General features: G+C 46.5%; 1 protein-coding gene across 2 annotated transcripts in view; it reads right to left on the bottom strand.

The window, feature by feature from the left end:
• Positions 1 to 22,829, bottom strand: part of UQCC1 (ubiquinol-cytochrome c reductase complex assembly factor 1) — a 101,125-nt gene that overhangs the window by 23,443 nt on the left and 54,853 nt on the right. For both annotated transcript variants that reach the window (XM_066383997.1, XM_066383998.1), the window contains one exon: positions 22,239 to 22,347. In XM_066383997.1, coding sequence (XP_066240094.1) covers positions 22,239 to 22,347 — 109 coding nt within the window. The remainder of the gene's footprint in view (positions 1 to 22,238; positions 22,348 to 22,829) is intronic.

Raw genomic sequence — 22,829 nt, 5'->3', positions numbered from 1 at the left:
AGCTGAAAACGGACAATTGACAATTTAGTGAGTTCTCTGCTAATGGAGCCTGGGCACTGTCACTTGCCCTGGGTGCTGAGGATCTAAACAACCTAAAGCAGCACTGAGCTCACTGACCCCAGCCAGAGACCTTGCCCACTCAGCCATTCCCAGTTAGGTATCATGTTGCCTGGACAGCAACATTTTCTCAGAGGATCCTGACCTCGAGAGTCCCAGCCCTTTCATCAAACAGCCCTGCCTCCTCTCTCTGCAGTCAGGGGCACAGAAGAGATGGGCCCCCAAAGGACCGGAATTCCACGTGTTAACCGGTGACTTCAGCTACGCAGAGGAGGTTGGACCGACGTCTCCAGTCACAAACAGTAGAGTGGACATTTCCATTGTTCCCCACGGGTCATAGAATGCTTGTCTTTCACTGTGGTTCCCTTACTCTTACTGTTCAGAGCCCTACTGTTCAGACCCTGTGGAAATCTGAGCAAGTGCATTTTCTGCTGCAGGAATGAGGAAACAAAGAAAGGTTGGGAGGTTCTCCAAATTATCCCCCAGCTCAGAGATGGTTGAGATGTTCACAGAAGCAAGGTCTTCTGATTCCTAGTCCAACCTTCTTTTACTTGAAGGCTTAAAGAGAATGGCCATTCAGCTGGTAGCTTTCGGGATCCTGCAGAAGTGCCGAGAATGGCTAAGCCTGGATTCTGGGCAGGAGCGATGTGATCACTCCTCCCTGAGTAACGAGGAGGCCAAGGGTGAGGCCAGGAGCAACATTCAGATACTCCCTGAAAGTGGGACGGACCCGTGGCCTGTGAGCTCTGAGAGTGGCCCCGTCTCAACAGGAGAACTCATTTTGTCCTCTTTTTTCAGTAAAATGTTTCTTAAAGGGTAAACATTTTATCTAAAGTAAAAAGAAATCCTCAATTAACACGGTGTATCTGCTAAAGAGGGGTTCTGTCTACTGACTTGTGTTCAAGTCCCCCTTGGACCTTACAGATGCTCTGAAATCAAAGTAAATTCTTGACCCAAAAATCTCCATTTCCCCACCTTGTGACTCTGAAAAAATAATCTCTCTATTTTTCCATGAAAAGGATGCAAAATTGCCATGCCTTTTTCTTTTTACATTATCATGTGAGATAAAAATGCTTAACAATAAGTGATAAAATTAATAGCAGCAAAGGCCTATCTACTTCAAGCACTGTTCAAAGAGTCCCACACATGATAGCTCATTTAATTTAACCTCCACAATGCTGTAAAGTGTGGCGGGCACTACAGCTATTTTATAGCGAGGAAACTAAAGAACAGAGAGCAAGGCCCTTGCCCAAGGTCACATGGCTGGTGCGAATCTAAGCCCCAATCACTGCGATGCTGCCTTAGAAAGGAGTTTACAAACCCAAGCCCCTCCTCCACCTGAGAAGCAGCCTGCCAGTCTCCGCCCCTCCCTGCAGTGCCTGGAGGCTGGCTAGATTCCTACGTCATCCTGCCTTCGCTATCGGCCCTGCTCTGGGCCAGTTTCTCTAGGAAATCTGCAGGGAAAAACACCCAGGTGAATTCATTATCTTATTTCTTCATCTATTTAGTTTGCAACTTCACCTAGGAGAGAGTCGACTTCATTTCTCTTCTTTGCATAAACTAGACTGTGATCCCAGTAAGATCACATCTCTCTGGTGCACTCTACCAACAGTATTTAGGGATTAGAACATGGTGAGGGACAAATATGACCCTTGAACAAATAAATGAGTGAGTGAAGTGGTCCTTAATAGAGCCATACAAACTAATAATGCTGCTAGACCCAGAGGAAAACAATTCAATTGGCTCAGCGGTAGAGCGTCGGCCTAGCGTGCGGAGGACCCGGGTTCGATTCCCGGCCAGGGCACACAGGAGAAGCACCCATTTGCTTCTCCACCCCTCCGCCGCGCTTTCCTCTCTGTCTCTCTCGTCCCCTCCCGCAGCCAAGGCTCCATTGGAGCAAAGATGGCCCGGGCGCTGGGGATGGCTCTGTGGCCTTTGCCCCAGGCGCTAGAGTGGCTCTGGTCGCAACATGGCGACGCCCAGGATGGGCAGAGCATCGCCCCCTGGTGGGCAGAGCGTCTGCCCCTGGTGGGCGTGCCGGGTGGATCCCGGTCGGGCGCATGCGGGAGTCTGTCTGACTGTCTCTCCCTGTTTCCAGCTTCAGAAAAATGAAAAAAAAAACAAAAAAAACAATTCAATAATGCCTCCATCGTTCAACAAATGTACGCTCCTTGCTAATCACGCACCAAGCACGTTCCAGGGGCTGGGGCTCCAGCAATCAACAAAAGATAGCCTGACCTCCTGGAGCTTACATTCTAGGAAGGGGAGGAAGGGACACAGTAAGCAAAATAGCTAGGCTCACAAAAATCAGGGGGACGTGGAGATACTCCAGTACTTCCAGCCTTTGTACAGTGCATGTTCGCCAATAAAAATAAAAGTTGGTTTTGCATCTTATTTGCATAATCGAACAACTTTCTTTGATTTGTCATTTGTTTTTGGTTTTTTTTTTTTTGGTTGTTTTTTTTTTACAGAGACAGAGAGTCAGAGAGAAGGATAGATAGGGACAGACAGACAGGAACGGAGAGATGAGAAGCATCAATCATCAGTTTTTCGTTGCGACACCTTAGTTGTTTATTGATTGCTTTCTCATATGTGCTTTGACCTGGGGGCCACAGCAGACCGAGTAACCCCTTGCTCAAGCCAGCGACCTTGGGTCCAAGCTGGTGAGCTTTGCTCAAACCAGATGAGCCTGCGCTCAAGCTGGCGACCTCGGGTCTCGAACCTGGGTCCTCTGCATCCCAGTCCGACGCTCTATCCACTGCGCCACCATCTGGTCAGGCCGTTTGTTTTTCTGATGTTCTTGTTTAATAAAAACAAATCAAATGCTTCTTTTGTTAAGTGCTTCATATTCATTTTGAAATATCCCCTAATTTTTGTGAGTAGTATATATAGAATGCTAGATGATAATTTAGTGCAAGCACCCTAATCCTGTCATTCCAGGTCCTTACGATGGGAACTGCCCAGGACTGGGGCGCACCGAGGCGAGGAGAGGCTGAGAAGCTGCTGCTGCCCGAGCAGACAAGCTCTGATAAGAAAGCAGGAGAAGCTCGGGGACAAACCACGGACAGTGAAGGAAGACTGACTGTAAACGCCTGGAGGACAAGGCCACATGTTGGTCCCATCTGTACCCGCAGCCCAGCACCTGGCACAGAGCAGGTGCTGAGTGACACCTTCTGACGACGCAGAGGGAGAACGGGAGGCCTCATGCCTGCACACACGCCGCTCTGCTCCGCACCCCCACGCTGGATGACAGGACCAAGGGGACCAGTGAGGAAAACTAGTCAAGAAAACATTATTCAGAAAATGCTTTACCATATACCTAGCACAGATGTCTCAATACCTATGTCAATTTTTTTACTGAATTTATTGGGGTTACATTGGTAAATAAAACTACATAGGTTTCAAGTGTACAGTTCTATAATACATCATCCATATGCTGTATGTGGGCTCACCATCCAAGTCGTGTCCTGTCACCATCTATCTCCCATGTACCCTCTCCCAGCTGTCCCCACCCCCTTTCCCTCTGGTCATCACTGTACTGTTGTCTGTGTCTTTACTTCATGCTGCTCTTTCCTTGAAGCCCTTGCAATACAACGAAGCAAGTGGTTAAAGCCAATCAAGAAGCACTTCCTGGGTGCTTACAATGGGTCTTGCTCTGTGCGAGGCCCTGAGGAGGTTACTTGAGGACGCCCATGATCCCTGCTCTTAAGAAATATATTATCATATGGGTAGAAAAAGACGCACATGTAAGATCTGGAATGATTCGGGAAGGTTGCAGGAGGAATTAGTAGGATGCGGACAGGCAGAGACTGGGAGAAAAGTTCTGCAGGCAGAGAGACAGGCGTGATGTGAGCCAGAGAGCCGTGAGGACAGGTGAAGGGGGACGGTGCCCACCCAGCCGGCCCCAGGGAGCCAGGGTGGGTTTCTGCATGCTGGGTACCTCACATAGCGGCCAGTGTGCAGGCAGAGGAGCCCAGCTGCCGGATGATCTGCAGGATGGATCTGAGATCCGAGCACTGGGCGGCGGGGGGACCAGGGCAGCAGCTGACAGGGAGTCTCGATGAGGCTGGACCTGTGCATCAGTAAGCAACTGAGGCCTGCCAGTCGTTGTTTCAAAGAAGGATGCTTTGTAGTCTCTCCTGCTCTTCTGAGGACCAAAGGACCAAAGTCACTTATGGCAACTATCACCACCACTCGGAAGAGGTCAGCTGAACAGATGACATGGGGAAAGAAGTCCCGCCTTTCTGCCAGGCCCCCTCAGTTCTAACCAACCCCACAGGGTCGCTCACCCAGCATTTCCGGGAAACGACAGGGAAGAAGGCGTTCCAGCTGCCTCCCCAATGGGCCCAGAAACACAGCACACGCGGGGCAGCTGCACTCAGCGTCTGGCTCTACTGTGCCCTAGGTCTGACCCCTGAGCTCCCAGCACCTCTTCATGTAGCCACCCAGACGTTCGCAGAGTCACCACCCTCTGGCAGTGCCCAGGGAGGGGTTAAAGCCACAGGAGAAAGGTGGGCACCTGCCCACGTTGTGGGAGGACACAGAGTGCGGGACATCACCTCAAGGGCTCCTCAAAGTGCTACTGCAATCACGCCTTTTCCAGAATTCGTGACTTTACAGAAAGCCCCCATTACAATGCAGGTGTTATCTGAGACCATTAAACCATTATCCTATCGGCATCCATTAACAGTTCAGCATTAATTACTTAATCAGGGAAGGCAGCAACAGAGAACTGCCTCTAGAAAATGTGTCAGGAATAGACTGTGAGTTCAGCCCCTCATTCACTAACATTTGACGAACGCCTATTATGTGCTAAGCACTGTGCTGGACACTGGGACTGACCTTCAGAGAGAAAGGTCAGAAAAGGTCTGTAAGACACATACAAATGGAGGGCGTGTGTGGCAGCTCGAGAGGACGGCAAAGGTGACAGTGTGATGGAATGGAAAAGCAACAGGATGAATCAGCGGTGAGTTTGGCCTCTGCTCTGCTGTAATATGTCACTGAACGAGCCATTTTTCTGGCCAGAATGAAGTGTCCTCAATTGGAAAGAGGTGAATTCGAATCGTCATTGTGGCCGTCAAGCTTCTAGAAGATTGCAGGCCACTTTAAGTACATAAAATATATATAAACACTGACCGCTTTGTAATTCTGACCAGCTAGGTCTAGCCACGACTGGGACTTCCTGCCATCAGCCAGAGCAGTCTGGACTTCTATTACACAGGCCCAGCGGTCACCACCAGGTGGGATTCTGACATCTATGTGCACCCACTGCTTCAGACCAGACAACGCTAGCATGTTCTGAGCTCCACATATGACCCCACACCATCAGTCTCTCCTGGGCCTCTGAGCTGCGGACACAGGGACGCAGCCAGTCATCCCAGCACAATAGGCCCAGGGCAAGAGCGGCTTAGAGATAAACAGCTAGTCTGGCAAACTGCTATTCACTCTTGCAAATTCTACATGGGTTGGAATATTCTTCTCTCACAGATTTCTTGCCAAGCTGGAAGGGCCCTGAGAAATAACCTGGTCCAGCTCGCACCTGAGCCTGCTGGTCAACAGTGGAACCAAGTCATTAGAAGAGTCCCTACTCTTCTGGCTCCGAGACTAGTAAGTGGCTTTTAGCTCCCCACCCCCGCCATCTCCTCTAGACGAAGGCTCTTCCTCTGGCCAGTGGCACCGCTCGGGGCCTAAAGCACAACAGACTATAAACATTTTCTGTCTTTGAAAGAGGAGAGGTATGGCCATAAATACACAAACCCCACACACCAAAGACAACAGGGTTCACTTGAGAGCTGGAGAAACTTAGCAAACGGGCATGGGGCAGGGATGCAAAGGAACGGTGTGGGCGACACCGGGAAGGCCACTGGGCACTTGATGGGAACCATCCCCGACTCCTCCCGAAAGCAGGCATAAACCACAGGCTTGCTGATTCTTAACCCCAGCAGCTGAGCTGCTCAGGCCCAGAAAAGGGGCAACACACACAGTTTACACCTTTTATTATTCTGATAGAAATTTCTCTCTTGGGAGCAGAAAGGGGTCAAAAGTCCAAAACCAAAAATATATATCTTTATAAGCCAGAGCAAAGAAGCATTAAAGCAGTTATTAAAAAAAAAAAAAGTCTCAGTGAGCAGAGCAGAGTAGGAGGTGTTAGAAAACTCACTCCAAGTAATTTATTCGCTGGGAACCACAAAGGGCTTTCCCAAGAACAGCAAAAACACCATTAATTTCCCCCAGTACCCTCCTTTCAAAGGGCTCCAAACACTTCACACATATCGTTTTAAATTGTCCTCAAAGGCTTCAAAATAAGGGGTTACTATGTCCCCAGGTTCAGATGGAGAAACTAAAACATTCGTGCCCGCCCTGCTCTGTCCAAGTCATCCCGAGAGAGCCGGCCAGCATCGCCCGAGTGCCTGCTACGCCCGTGACCCACGCCAGGCAGCACAGGGGACACGAGGATGAAAGATAACGATCTCCGTCCTCTAGAAAGCCAGAATCCAGCGGGGCCTGACAGACGTATACATAAATCATTATGAATAAGGCAGCCTTTGTCAGGTGCCACAGAAAAGGTCTAATACAGTGCCCAATTTATCAGGCGCCAAAAGTGTGCCAGGCGATGTGCTAAGTCTTTACAAGCATCCTACTGTTTAAGCCACACACTGCGCGTGGCGTGTGTTACAGAAGAAGGAACGGGGACGAGAGGTAGAGAGACTTGCCCAGGATCTCCAGGCCAACTACGGCAGAGCTGGGGTCAGAACCCAGGTCTCCCTGGCTCCAAAGCTCATGTGATAGGAAATAACTACTTGGGAAACTAAGTGCTGGCCTTTGGACATTTTAGTACAAAATACCCACATCTTAAAGGGAGCCCTCACTAAATATGGGGGGAAAGGGCTGTTTCCCTGGCCCAAAATCACATCAACGTACTAATTTGGATCCTCCATCACAGGAACTGTTCCTACGGGTCAAGAAGCCAAAGGTAAGTGTCTTCCAAGAGGGAACAGGGCTCTCTCTGGGCAAAGAGGGGCTGAGAGGTCCTGCACTCGCTGCTCCCTATTCTACGTACTATTACCTGACTAACACAGGCGACCTTGCTCCTATCGGTGGATGGCTTAGTCATTAGTTTGCTCGCTCATTCATTATTCATATTCAACTTACTTCCAAAAATAGGTTCAAGTTGGCTCACAATAAAAGGCACATATGTAGTGAGGCCAAAATAGCAAAAATTTTAAAAATCAGTCAGACATAGACTTGTGACTTACTACGGTGGCCACTGCCAGGTCCTTGGACTTTTCTGCCCCCTCAGTGTTCCTCAGCTGCAAAATGGGGACACTCGCCTCTGTAATGAGGCAACCTGTTAAACTCAACGAGACGCTGTCTGAGAGATGCCTGGCACAGAGTCTGGCCCATAGTACACGTCTCAACCACAACAGAAGTAACAAGAAAGAGTGAAACGATAAAGTGCGTGTGAGGCACAAAGGGGATAAGGAATAACATCAAATAAGAGAAGCCCTGTACTTTCCGGCACCATAGCAACGGGGAAGCGGGACTGCTATACCATTCTCACTGTTAAAGAAAAACATGTAAGTTCATCAGGACCAACTTCTTAATTCTAAATGCAGAGAGGTTCATAAACACACGAGAGAATGTGAATGCACACACATGTGTGCGCATGCGGACATGCATGCGCGCGCGCACACACACACACACACGCTTATGCCATTTTTCTCTCCAACAGGAACAGGGAAAACGGCTCTCCAGAGCCCTGCTGCCCCTCTGACACCACACTACTGCTGTGCAATGAAGTACTTCAACAGTTAAAACATTTTTGTGCCAATATTTTAAGAGTGCAGAAGGTTCCAAATTACATGTAAAATAAACAATGCCAGACTGTGAAAACTCTTGGCTGCAACGTTCTCTGATGTTAACAAGAGTTTCTTTATTACTGTAACCTTTCAGAAGTGAATAAAAATTATTTCTCTGCCCTAGTTTTGCCCTCCAGTAAAAGGGAAGAGAACAGTGACCATGGAAAGAACTATACAATGACCTCTCATGAAGGCTAGGAGGCTGGGAAGGGGGCACTTTCAAACACAAAGCCTTCCATATATATGTTTCTAGTCAAAGGTTAGAAATTTAGTTTGTGCTATGCTGATCATTTGTAAAATGTTACGTTGCTAATATTTTTATGTAACTAAAACGAGAACGAGAGGGCATTTGTGAGAGCCCAAACTAAGCGATGCTATGGAGAAAACCCAAATCTTGACCAAGGCTCTTTAGATATTTGGTGAAATTGAGTCTGAAGACCCCTTCAGAAACAGGGAAGAAAGCCCTGGACAATTGGCTCAGTGATAGAGCATCGGCCTGGCATGTGGGTTTGATTCCCAGACAGGGCACACAGGAAAAGTGACCGTCTGGAGAACCACCTCCCCCCCTCCACAGCCATGGTTCGATTGGTTAGAGCGCATCAGCCCCAGGGACTAAGGATGATTCTGTGGAGTCTCTGCCTCAGGTGCTAAAAATAGCTTGGTTGCAAACATGGCCCCAGATGGGCAGAGCATGGGCTCCAGATGGGGGTTACCAGGTGGATCCTGGTCGGGGCGCATACAGGAGTCTGTTTTACTGTCTCCTCTCCCCTTACTTGGAAAGAATAAAAAGAAAGAAAAAGAAAAGAAACAGGGAAGAAGATCTACAGGTGGCCAGGACTTAGATCAAATATGTTACTTTGCAGACCTCTGAGTCAGTGAGTATGAATACTGTACACTCATGTGGAGCCAGTGTGGATAGAGAGTGTGCTTTCACCACCGCAGGTACAGAAGGGGAAAGGCCCCAGGTGGAGGCCAGCAGGCTTGGTCCTCTCCTATCACTCTGCCTTCACCCGCACTGCTTCCCTGCCAGGGACGCTCTTCTTGTCTGGCCACACTTATCTGAAAAGACACAGCCTGAATGTCACCTACCCCAAGCTTTCCTCCTCCAGGTCTTTTCAGCAAATTTTAAGTACCATAATCTCTACCATAATCACCTGTTTATATGTGTCTTCTTCTAGATTTGGAAGTCAGGGACAGTACCTTCATTATCTTTGCATTTCCAGTGCCTAGAGGCTAGGCACAGAATAGTACGTAGAAGCTAGCAGGCCACAACAAAACGGATGGATCGATGGGCAAAACCCTGTTTGTGTCTGGGAACAGAAATAAGACAGAGAATGATGAACTGCTAAATAAACAGAACACAAGCTCTGGGATTTAACACAAGGCTAGCTTTTCAGACGTCCACAGAGTTGCAGAATGTTAAGTCTGGAAGAGAATTTAGAAATCATCTAGCTCTCCTCCCCAGAGAGGTGAGGAGATTTGACTCACTCAAGTTCACCCAGAGAGTGGCTGGCCTGGCCAGAACTTCCTTCATCATACCATACCATCCTTTCTCTTTACTGTTGAAAATTATGGATGCAAATATTTATTTGGCAACAAGATGAGAGATATGATTAAGACGACATATGGTGAAAATATTATTTCTTTATGAACAAATGAACAATGCTAGGAATTCAAATAACTTAATGTAAGACAAAATATCTGAGTTGCTCAAAAAGCTCAACATAGAGTCACCATATGACCCAGCAATTCCACTCCTAGGTAAATACCCCCCCAAATGAAAACATATGGTCAGACAAATGCTCGTATGTGAATGTTCATAGCACCATTATTCATAAAAGCCAAAAAATGAAAACAACCCAATGTCTATGAACTGATGGATAGATAAGGAAATGTGTTATAATCCATACAAGACTAGAAAAAGTGAAAGTACTGAGACACGCTATAATATGGATGAACCTTGAAAACATTATGCTAAGTGACCGGAACCAGACGCAAAAGGCCACATATAATGTGATTGCATTTATATGAAATGCCCAGAGTAGGTAAATCCATAGAGACAGAAAGTAGAGTAGTGGCTGCCAGGGGGTGGGGGGAACGGGAAATGGGGAGTGACTGTTAATGGGCATGAAGTTTCTTCTGAGGTGATGAAAATGTTTTGGAATTAGATAGTGGTGATGGTTGCATAAAATTGCATACTTATTTTAAAAAGGGTACAGTCTCTGTCTTCTAGGAGCTAACAATTTAACTGAATCAGAACCATCATATACAGAGATACTAAAGGACACGTAGGTTCAGTGCTAGGTGACAGGTGATGCTATGCACGTTAGAAAAAGAAGGAAAGAGTGCTTCAGTGAACAATCTTAATGCTCATGCTAGAGCCACAGTTTTTGGTAATGATCTTTTCAGGCAACGCAAAGCAGTGATTAAGAGCATGGGCGCTAGAGTCTGGCAGGCTTGGGTTCCAATCCAGGATGCCGTATGTACTGTGTAAGCCTGACTACGTTACCTGACTGGTAGGCTAAATAGTGGGCTCCCAAAAGATAGCTACACCCCAGTTCCTGGAATCTATGAATATCACTTTAACATAGCAGAAAAGGATTCTGAAGCTGTGATCAGATTAAGGATCTCCAGATGGAGTATACTGGACGATCCAGGTGGGCCCTAAATGTAATCATGTGTATGTACTCTTACAAAAGGGAGGCAGAGGGCACATAGACTCAGATGAAAGAGGAGAAAGCAACGTGACCATAGAGGTAGAGACTGCAGTGATGTGGCTACAAGCCAAGGAATGCCAGCAGCCACCAGAAACGAACTGAAAGGAACAAGGAACAGATTCTCACCTAGAGCCTTCAGAAGGAGGATGACCCTGCTAACACCTTGATTTCAGCTCAGTGGAACTGACTTCTGGCCTCCAATACTATGAGAGAATAAATTTCTGTTGTTTTAAGCCAATGAGTTTGTGGTAAGTTGTTACAGCAGCTGTAGGAAATTAACACACCACCTTTCAGAGCCTTAATTTCTTCATTTGTAAAACGAGGATGGAAATATTACCTATCTCACAGGGAAGACTGTTGTAAAATGCAAAATTCAAAAGGTGCTTATAAAGTGCACCACAGAAAGGGTGTGCTCAAAAAATGTCGGCTGTTACTACTGGGAGCTCTGTTTCTGCATGATGCCAAAACTCTCATTTCCACATGTTACTAGCCCATGTCCAAACCCTGCTTTCTTTCTTCCTTTCTTTCTTTTTTAGGGGGAGAAAGAGACAGAGACAGGAAAGGAGAAAGATGAGAAGCATCAACACGTAGTTATGAAACTTGAGTTGTTCACTGATTGTTTCTCATATGTGGCTTGAAGAGAGGGAGTGTGGAGGCTCCAGCCAAGCCAGTGACCCCTTGCTCAAGCCAGTGACCTTGGGCTTCAAGCCAGCTACCATGGGGTCATGTCTGTGATCCCACGCTCAAGCCAATGACCCTGCACTCAAGCTGGCGACCTCAGGGGTTCGAACATCAGCGTCCGGGGTTGACGCTCTATCCACTGCGCCACCATGTGGTCAGGCTGACCCTGCTATTCTCAGCAGGGAGGGCTGGCAATCAGGAGACCTGCGTTCTTCTCTTCAGCTGGTTTCTAACTTAAACGTGCTCAGCTCTCCCAGAGCCAGTTTCTTCCATCAGGTAAAAACGAGGCTCGGACTAGAGCCGGGCTCTCCAACTGAAGGCTCTGCTAAAACACGGACTGTTGGGTCCCATTTCCAGAGTTTCTGATCAGATCCAAGGTGGGGCCCTAAACCTGTATTTTTAATAAGTTCCTAAGCGATGTTGAGGCCGCTGGTCTGCAGACCACACTTTTGAGAATCTCTGCACTAGATTATTCCAAGGTTCCTTTCTAGTTTAACAGCCTAAGATCCTCCAGGAACATCTAACAGACGTAGCACTTGAAAACAAAACACGGCTGTATCAGGCTGAAACAGCCTTACAACGGAGTTCCTTCCCTAGGTAGAGAGTGGGGGACGGCAGCGTGACTACGAGGTACGTGGTAAAGGCTCGTTTTAACTTCTGAACTAAGCAGAATGAAAAATCTTCAGCAATGGTGGGAACAGGAAGAGGCTGTCCCCTCATCCACCGTGCTGGCCCCATTTTAATTTATCTTAATCCCACCTTTCTGCCTTTGCAGCAGACCCCTCCCCCTCACGGCCTCCTCTAGAAACACATCTAGGTGTCTCCCGAACTCATTTATTGGCTCTGCCCTGCACAGCATAATACTGCCTTTGTTAGTCTCCCAGCCCAGCCTCTCCAAGCACCACGTTCAGACTCGGTGTTCCTCTACTCTTAAAAAAACAGAAGCAAGGAGTCTCTGAGAAATAACTGTAAAATCAACTAAGGCAAATTCAGACGATGGGGAGACATTCAGACTCTAAAGACTGGAAAAAGAAACAAATTCAGAACATTGTTCGCATTCTCATATCCCTCTTCCCCCTAATCTCTGCTGGTTCTGTGGGGTAGGGAACCTCTATCGCACTGGCCGAGGGGCTCTGAATGAAAGCGGCCTCGGGGTGGGGCTGCGCCGGTGAGAAGGAACACCTCTAGTCAAGAAGAGCTGTCCTCTTCGTCTCTGCACGTCCTTGGGAAGGTGACAGGGCTGAGAAGGAAGCTGCCGTGAGGCTGATCTGGGGGAGAGGTGGTGGTAAAGCAGAGTGCACCCAGGACTGGGAGTGGGCCTGCCCTGCTCTGGGCCCTCCTCCGGCTCTTTTCCGATAGCACGACCTCAGGCAAACCAATTCTTCTGGGGACTCCGTTTCCTCACCATAGAAATGAGAGAGGCTGGGAGCGGAGCGGTGCCCTTAACCAGAGATGAGCGTCAGGAATCTTGTGGGGAGATTTTTCAAATTAGACACAACTGAGCCCCTTCAGATTGAGAACCATTTAACGAGACACCAGTCTAACATTCTAAGGTTCAGCTATTCTATGAAGTGGATTAAAAGTGTGAATGACCAGAGATCTAGGGAACCTATGAGGCAGGGCAGGGAGAGAAAAATGAACCCCCTTTTTTTTTTTTGGCAGGTGAGGGGAGGAATCAGTGAAATTGAATCCAGTTATGATGTAAGAAGATCATTCATTAGGTTAGTATTTGGGAGATAGTACTGGACAGTCATTAATAACAAAAACAAGTATCTCTGCTCACCCAACAGTGGGTCACTATGTTGGGCACTCTGTTTAAGAAAGGGATCCTAAAGTCCTCATCCCATCCAACGGGCATGACCTACACAAACCCATAATTACAGTATGTCTTATCTCAGAAGTTTCGGCAAGGGACTGCAGAAATACAGGGACGGGAGAGGCCAAACACACTAACATTATTGGGGGTGTTGGGAAAAGCTTCCCAAAGGAGGTTCTATCCACTGGTGTCTTAGTGTCATGAGCAGAGGAGACCAGGGTGAAGACCACTTCGGACAGAGCACAGCATAAACAAAAGCCCAGAACCATAAAGGAGCGTGGCACACTGTGACCCCGGGAAATCTGTCTGCGTGTGTGCAGGTGCTGCGCAGAAACGCTCTGTGTGCAGGTGGGGCTCGCTGGAAACTAGGCCAGGCCGGCTGGGCTAGAACGTGAAAATTCTCCTCCCCCTAGTTTCCACTTCTAAGAATTTCCAACTTATTAAAAAAAAAAAAAAGATGTAAGAGTAATAAAACAAAAACTTATAATCTTTAGATTCACAATTAATATTTTGTGACATTTGCTTTATTACCTATTTAGGGTTGACCCTTAAACAATACGGGTTTGAACTTTGTGGATCCACTCATATACCTATGTTTCAATAAATAACAGAAGTGTACTTTCCCTTTCTGATCTTAATAACATTTTCTTTTCTCTAGCTTACTATATTATAACAGTATATAACACAAAAAATAAAGGGCTAATGAGTTTATGTTAGTAAGGCCTCTGGGCAACAGTGGTTCAATTCTGGGGGAGATGGAAGCTGCACGTGGATTTTGACTGCACGTGGGTGTGGGTGAGGGCGAGGGGAAGGACCAGCTCTTCTAACCCCTGTGCGTTCAAACGTCCTCTTTACACACACATACACACGCATGCTTTTCCCTTTTGCTAAGTCATTTGAAGATAGTCACAGGTAACAAAACATTTCACCCCAAAACACTTCCACGTGTATCTTCTAAGAACAAGCACAGTCTCCTATGTAACGATGAGGGGGTCCTCCTATGTCCCATTGCTAAGAAGTCTGAACTCTGCCCTGCCGGGACGAGAGCCCTCAGAGAGCTCTAACAGCGGGGGGATTAGGAAGAACGTCGGGGGCATCTGTATTGTGGGAGGGTTCCACAGAATGGGGCAAGTCCGGGAACTAGTTAGGAGGCCGTGCGCGCAAAAGAAGGATGAAGAAGACTGACCCAAAGCAAAGGAACAGAGGAGAAGAGAAAATCCCGACACAGCATGGCAGGCAATGTGACAGGCCCACTAGATGCAGCGCATGAGGCAGGGGTAGAGGGCGACTCTGAGAATTCAAGTTTGGGGCACTGAACTGATGGTGATGACATCAGAAGTGAAATGGGACATGCCACTGCCTGCCCCTTGTCTGCTGAGTGAGACTTATTTAGGAGAGCATGAGTGACCCCTGGAAGGGAGGTGTGGAAAATGGCTTTCACTGTGCCCGATACACACAGCTCTAAGCAGTATGTATTATAACTATGGTCAAAAATAATAAAATGGAACAGGGCATCCAGAGAGACTAGAGGCAAGAGATGCGATGTCCTGGAGAGAGGTAAACAACTCTGGAATGATGAGCTAAACTGGGACTAGTTAGCACAAGGAGTACTTAACCAGGATATTATAGAAAGGCAAGACTGAGGCAACCAGGGCTTTGAAAACTAGAGTTTTGGTCACTGTGTTTCTCCTATAGCGGTTCCATGAGGTAAGCTGAAAATACCGCAAGGGGACCGCTTACTGATTAATGCCATCAAGAAGTACTCACGGGTCTGACCAGGCAGTGGCGCAGTGGATAGAGGGTCAGACTGGGATGCGGAGGACCCAGGTTCGAAACCCCGAGGTTGTCAGCTTGAGCATGGACTCATCTGGTTTGAGCACAGCTCACCAGCTTGAGCCCAAGGTCTCTGGCTTGAGCAAGGGGTCACTTGCTCTGCTGTAGCCCCATGGTCAAGGCACATATGAGAAAGCAATCAATGAACAACTAAGGTGGCACAATAAAGAACTGATGCCTCTCATCTCTCTCCCTTCCTGTCTCTCTGTCCCTATCTGTCCCTCTGTCTGTCTCTGTCACATACACACACACACACACACACACACACAAGAAGCATTCACTGTATGTCTATTATGTACAAAGTCCATTTCTGGCACCGTAGGAAATCAGAGACAGGTATGAATCAGACCTCAGGAAATTCACAATCTACAAGTGAAGGTAAAAAGGGCAAGGAGACAGATGACCATGTGCACACACAGGTGTGCATACACAGGAGATTCACGCTTTATTTCAAAGGCAGAAAGGTTTGTCAAGTCTCTTTCAGGGACACTCCCTGGAACTGACTCCAGGACACACTCAGAGGAGAGGCACCAAACCCCTTAGGCTGGCATTCTGGTGGTAAGGGCCTGCACACCCCTGCTACCTCTGAAAGCCGGAGGGTATGAAACTTGTGTAAGAAAAGAAATGCAACTACTAGAAGTTCATCTTCACTTAAGACACCGTTTTTTTTTTAACTTTTATTTTATTTACTGATTTGATAGAGGGAGGGACAGAGAGACATGGATTTGTTGTTCCACTTATCTATGCATTCATTGGTTGATTCTTGTATGTGCCCTGATCAGGGATCAAACCTGCAAACTTGGGAGTATCAGGATGAGACTCTAACCAACTGAGCTACCTGACTAGGGCTGCCTGACACTGTTTAATTCATTGGCCAACCCGCAAATGGAATGCTCTGCCTCTGAAGAATTTAGCCTTCTCTCCCCTAATAAACAAGCATCCACTCCAACAGCTTAGGACATTTTCAAAACTTTCAAAAAAAAATATTGATATCTGAGAACAAACATACATTCCTATTGAAAGGCCTCAAGCCCAAGAGACTAGTCGGTATTGATACTCCACTGTTTATACCATGGGCCACAAAAACCATGCTGCATGGGAGTTATACCTTAAAGTGGTTCTTATCTTTTAAAACAATACCTTTGGCATGCGTTTTAATTCTGACTTAGAGATGCAAAGTATAACAAAATTTTACCTCATGGTAGAACAAAAGGAGTTTGAAGGTTTTTGTGGGAGGAGGGATATGTGAGTAGAATTACAGAAGCCTGGAAGGAAATTTCCAAAAAAACTCTAGAGTTCTTGTAATTCTTATTTTTACCACCTTTTATAGAAGTAAAGCGTTTGTTAGTTTAGGAACATAAAGTTCTTTATGTATAAACTGGTGTTTTAAGTCAAATAATTCCATTAGAAGATGGGAAAGCATGGAAAAAGAAACAGAAAATAAGGGTAGAGGAAACAATATCTCATTTCTTTTACGTCCAATTTAAGACTAACAGAGCTCACAAATGTCCTCCGAACCAAAAGGCTGCCTCCCCACCCCACTTTTCCCAGTACTTCTAGTAGGTTCCAGAACTGTCTTCTTTCACGAGATATTTAACTGGACACATTCAGCCAAGGGGCAATGAGGGGCCCTTTGGGGAAAACAGAGGGATGTACGTGATCCTGCCCCCCCCCCCAATTCACCTGGAAGGCAGTTAGCATCCATGAATGACAGTGACACGAGTAGCAACAGTAAGAACCAGAGAAGGACACGTATAAATCATGATGGCACCTCTGGCTGCGGGGAACCAGGACTGGCTTCCAGTTGGGGTGAGGGGTGTGGAGGAGTGTGAGGGTAATCTGGGTTTCTGTACCACACGAAGAAAGACAGGACGGGAAGGGCAAGGCACACAGCTGGCTGGAGCGGAGAGTGTGTGAAGCCAGAATGGAATGTGATGTTCACCGAGTGCTTACTCAGTGCCAGGCACATGTGCTAGCAGGTTTCACATATTTAAGGTTCAAGAAGAGCTAAGGGAAATGAGTTTGGAAAAGGAGTCTGGAGTGTGATCACAGAGAGCCTTGCAAAGTAAAACGCTGGTACTGAAAAGCAAAGTAGACTTTTACAAAGGAGTCCAGTTCAGCCCGATTCAGCCCAAAGCTCCTCCACCTCTTCCTGGGCGGCCGTCTGCACCATCCCATCCAGCAGCTCTGCCAAAGAGAGAGCAGGAGACCACGAAGTGACCAGAGCGTGCGTGTGTGTGTGTGTGTGTGTGTGTGTGTGTGTGTGTGTCCCATCCTTCTTCTGGAATGGTGCTAGCAAAAACTCACTCGGAGTCTTGCTGAAGCAACTGGCACGCCAGGCACCACTGATAAGGATAAGCTTGCATTTTCTTAACTACAACTCACCCACCCCACCCCTTCCCACCGAGTCTCCAGGGCTTGGAAAGCTTTTAAACCTGCTCATTGTAAGCCACAAGGCGGAGATGCCTGGCAGGACAGAGCTGGGAGGAAGTCATTCCGCCAGCCTAAGGTTACCATTAACACTTTGAGCCACTGCCTTGAGCTAATTTTTATGTTTGTTTTTTAAGTTTGGTTGAAATGTCACAAATGGAAAAATTAAGTAAAGCGCCCCTGTTAGCCACAAGACTGGACACACCTGGCTGCAAACCCAGCAAAAGAAACTTACTTCATTAGTAGGAGAGGCAGAAAGTGAAATTTACATCTGAAATCTGCCTGCACCAGGAGAAAGCCGAGGCCAAAGGCGCTGTCTGTTTTTACAGCTGTGGCAAGTCTTAGTTCTCGACTCTTACCAACACTCAGGAGTGAGGCAAGGACCCAAGGAAAAATGGTCTCCAACCTCTTCAGCTGCAACTCAGCTCACAAAGGTTTTTAAGAACCAGTTAATGAAATAAAACAAGACCAGATGAGGTGATATAATGAACTTTATTTCCACAGCTAATTTATATGTTTAAATCCCAAATAATGTTGTTTTTTTAAAAAAAGTCAGAACACTCTAAATTACTGATGTGATTTTTGTAACCTCAAATTTAACACTTGCTTTATAATACCAGCGTCACTGAAGATATATGAGTCTGTCTCATTTTTCACAATAGTTGGGCTCCTAAAGAGCTAGAAAAAAAGTAAATTTTTATAAAATGAAAAATTTCCCACCAAATGAGACTGGAATTCTAATTTCAAAGGAGTTCTTGATTCAAGTGTCTGATTCGTCATTAACTTGCCAGTGGCTCTGTTGGTCCTCGATCCTCCCCACACCAATCCACTCCGGGGAACTAACGGCCTCTAAAATTCTTTGGCACAAGAAAAATCACTCCTACACTGATCAGTCTTAAAAAGTCTACTTTTTATACAAGTTTTCCTAAAGATGTACACCTGGGGCACCCAATAACACAGACAGATCTGCAAATTACCACCTTCTAATCATAGCTTTTCAAAGCTAAAAAGAAACCTGAATATCACGTAGCCGACCACCACGCTTTTTCTCATTTTTTAAAAATTTTAAATGAAAAACTGAAGCACGGAGAGAAAAGACCTGCCTGCCGGGGCGGGACCAGCCAGACTGGCTTCGGCCTCCAGCTCTGCTCCAGCCTCAGGTCCCTCCCTCGCCGTTTCCTCGGGTTGTGCGCACACACGGAGGACCGGAATCCCCTCTCCACACACACACAATCACATTTATAACTTAGAAGTGGCTACTGTGTGATTTTCTTGCCTGTATAAAGGGTGTTTGTTTATGCCATGAGTTTGGAAAGGGGTCATCAAGTCAATTACAATAGAAAAACAGTGATTCCACAATTCTTTCAAATCTTTTATTTTTAAATCACCACCTTCTACTTATAGCCTTTGTAACTAAACTGGAGCGTGGCATTTCCCTTCATGAAGGCAAATTTAAGAGTTTCAAGTCTTGTTATTCAAAGTGTGGCTGCGGCTTCCCTACCCGTCCCACCAGCAGCACTGCCATCACCAGCCCAGCCTCGAACCCACTGAACCAGAACTGGATTTTAACAAGATCCCAGGGGAGCCGGAGGAGTGTTCAAGTGCAAGACACACTGATCTCACACACTTCTCTACAGGGCAGCATCATATCTAGAACAATTCAGACAGGAAAAATGGCCGAACAAAATGAAAGGGAAAAAAAGAAGGAAAGACTGATTCCTACAGGACTACATGGATTACACCTGGACCAGGGACTCATAACTCAAATGATTTATCTGATATATAAGTGGGCTTTAAAACAGAATTTCAGAGCTGAAGTTCACTTTATTCACCCAATGTTAACTGTGTAAGTAAAACACTGCGGATAAGACAATTCTGCCTTTATAAAGCATACAGTCAAGTAGAAGAGACATTATAAAGTAACACAGGAAAAGGCTCCAAGTGTTGAATACTGTGGTGTAGATACAGATGGAGGTCCAAAATGAAATTCACTGGGCGGTGTGTGTTGGGGGCACTAGAAGGTTCCTGTGGTCCAGGAGTCAGTAATCTATGGCTCATTAAGCTGTTCGGGGGAGGGACAAATTGGCCCACATGGCTCTAGTGGTCCAACTTCCAGCAGAGTTTAGTCAACAGTGATAGGAAAACAGGCTAATAGAAGAGCCACTGGGTAACTGCATGGCAGTCTGCCCAGGCTCTGGCTGGCCAGTAACACGGGTCATCATTAACTGGGATGCTCTGAGACAGTCGCCAGGACTTCCCTACAGCCACTGTGCGCTGCCAGCGAGACGGGCAGTCACACCTGAGAGCATGTGGAACGCTCAGCTGGACGAATACCCTCCCGGCCGCTGATCCCACTCGAGGCAGCTAAGACAGCAGAGAGGCATGGCAGTGAGAAAAATGAAAACGGAACCAAAGTGCACAATTACAAAGACAGTGGAGTACTCACTCCACAACAGATGATGATGATAACAGCTAAAATTCTGATACAGACTATCGTCTTCTCAGGATGAACAGAAATGCCAATGGTCTGTGATCCCAGAGAAAAGCATACAAATGTCAAAGAAGTATTCTAAAGGCAAGCCCATGTTCACTGCTTCCTATACATGCAGATGCTCTAAAGACAGGAGAGTTTAAAAACACCCTCAACCCAGACTCTCAGTAGCCGTCTATCATTTCCATAAGTTAGCCTCAAAGACTACACTTTACACACACAGTAAGCACAGGAAACCATCAGGCAATAACAAGAGTATGTGAGAATAAGTATAGTAAATAAAAGTAAAATATGGGTGAGTCTCATCCACTTAACTCCCATGCAACATGGAAAGAACTCTAGAGAGGACAGATGGCCAACAGATACATGAAAAGTGTTCAATGTCACTAAGCAAGTTATTCTATGAACATGTAAGACTTTTATAATACATCTATAAACTTTCTTTACCTCTCAATCTACAGAGAGAGCTTTGCTTTGTAATGAGAGAAACCAAATTAACCCATGCATATTAAAACCACAATGAGATATTACCTCACACCTGTCAGAATGGCTATCATCAATAAATCAACAAACAATAGCACTGAGGAGGACATGGAGAAAAGTGAATCTTTGTGCACTGTGGGGGGGAATGCAGACTGGTGCAGCCACTGTGGAAAACAGTATGGAGATTCCTCAAAAAATTAAAGATGGAACTGCCTTATGACCCAGCGATTCCATTTCTGGGTATTATCCAAAGAAACCCAAACCACTAATTCAAAAGACTAAATGCACCTCTATGTGCAATGAAGCACTATGTATAATAGCCAAGATATGGAAGCAACCCAAGTGCCCACAAACAGATGAATGGATAAAAACGTTGTGGTAACTATATACAAAGAAATATTACTTGGCCACAAAAAAGAATGAAATCTTACCATTTTCATAACATGATGGACCTAAAGGGTATTATGCTAAGTGAAATAAGTCAGACAGAAAAAGACAAATACCATATGATTTCACTTAATATGTGGATTCTAAAGAACAAAATAAATGAACAAACAAAACAGAAAAAGACTTACAGATAAAGAAAACAGACTGGCCCTGGCCGGTTGGCTCAGCGGTAGAGCGTCGGCCTGGCGTACGGGGGACCCGGGTTCGATTCCCGGCCAGGGCACATAGGAGAAGCGCCCATTTGCTTCTCCACCCCCCCCTCCTTCCTCTCTGTCTCTCTCTTCCCCTCCCGCAGCCAAGGCTCCATTGGAGCAAAGATGGCCCGGGCGCTGGGGATGGCTCCTTGGCCTCTGCCCCAGGCGCTAGAGTGGCTCTGGTAGCGGCAGAGCGATGCCCCAGAGGGGCAGAGCATCGCCCCCTGGTGGGCAGAGTTTCGCTCCTGGTGGGCGTGCCGGGTGGATCCCGGTTGGGCGCATGCGGGAGTCTGTCTGATTGTCTCTCCCCGTTTCCAGCTTCAGAAAAATACAAAAAAAAAAAAGAAAACAGACCGATGGTTGCCAGAGAGAAAGGGGGTTGAGGAGAAGGGTGAAAAGGTAAAGGAATTAAGAAGAACAAATTGGGCCCTGGCCAGGTGGCTCAATGGATAAAGCATCACCCCAGCACGAGGTTGCAGATTCGACCCCGTCGGAGCGTGCACAGGAAGCGATCAATTAGTGCACAACTAAATGGAAGAACTAAGTGAAACGTGTTGATGCTCCTCTTTTTCCCTCTCTTTTCCTCTCCCTCCATCCCCCAAATCGATGGGGGAAAAAAGAAGTACAAATTGGTAGTTACAAAATAATCATGGGGACGTAAGGTACAGGATAGAGAATACAGTCAATAACATTGTATTAACTAGGTATGATACTGGGTGGGTACTTGAAATACTGAGAGGACCACTTTGTAAAATGTATGAGTATCTACCACTAGCTGTACACCTGAAACGAATACAAAACAATATTGACTCTAAACTGTAATTAAAAAATAAAATAGCCTGTGACTGGTTGGTTCAGTGGATAGAGTGTCGGCCTGGCGTGTGCACATCCCGATTCGATCCCCAGTCAGGGCACACATGAGAAGTGACCATCTGCTTCCCTCCTCCTCCCCTTCTCCCCCTTCTCTCTCTCTCCCCCTCTCACAGCCAGTGGCTCAGCTGGTCCGAGCACCGGCCCCAGATGGGGGTTGCAGGTGGTACCTGGTTGGGGCACATGTGAGAATCTATCTCACTATCTCCCCTCCTCTCACTTAAAAACATAATAATAATTAAAAAAAAAATTTTTTTAAGAAAAAGAAAATAAAAGCAAGGCCATTCTAGAATAGATAAAACTTCGAATCAACCCCTCATTGGAGTTTTCCGGGACCAGAATCCGACAGCATTCACTTACCCCCATGACTCGGCCACGTTGTTCAACATCCTCCCACATAAAGTGAACTATGACACGACACATGTATTTCCCCGTCCGGCCTTCCTGCTTCATTCGGACTAGACACATCCTGGGTGGGAATAAGACGTCTAGAGTCACTGGCTGTTTGCAGTTTTCACATCACATATATTCACTGAAGGTCAGCTCATGAGTGATTTCAGCAGGACACAGAATAAGAAACAAAAGTGACTTTTAAAAAACTTTTACAAAGGTATAACACAGATACTATCAAGTACATAAATCTAAAGTGTACAACTTAATGATTTTTTTACATATTACATATACCCATGTAAGCGCCACCCAGATCTGTAGGATTATTTAGAACTCAGAAGGCTCCCTCACACATGGAAGGAAGCACTTGTATTTTTATTAACGATTTTATTTATTAATTTTAGAGAGTGGGGAGAGAGAGAAAAGGAGGGGGAACGGGAAGCAGCAGCTCATAGTAATTGCTTCCTGTATGTGCCTCGACTGGGCAAGCCCAGGGTTTCAAACCAGTGACCTTGCGTTCCAGGTCAATGCTTTATCCACTGTGCCACCACAGGGCAGGCA

This window comes from Saccopteryx leptura, chromosome 5 (genome assembly GCF_036850995.1).
Source record: "Saccopteryx leptura isolate mSacLep1 chromosome 5, mSacLep1_pri_phased_curated, whole genome shotgun sequence".
Lineage (NCBI taxonomy): Eukaryota > Metazoa > Chordata > Mammalia > Chiroptera > Emballonuridae > Saccopteryx > Saccopteryx leptura.
Note: the sequence above shows the minus strand (reverse complement) of the source record. Positions and strands in the feature narration are given on the sequence as shown.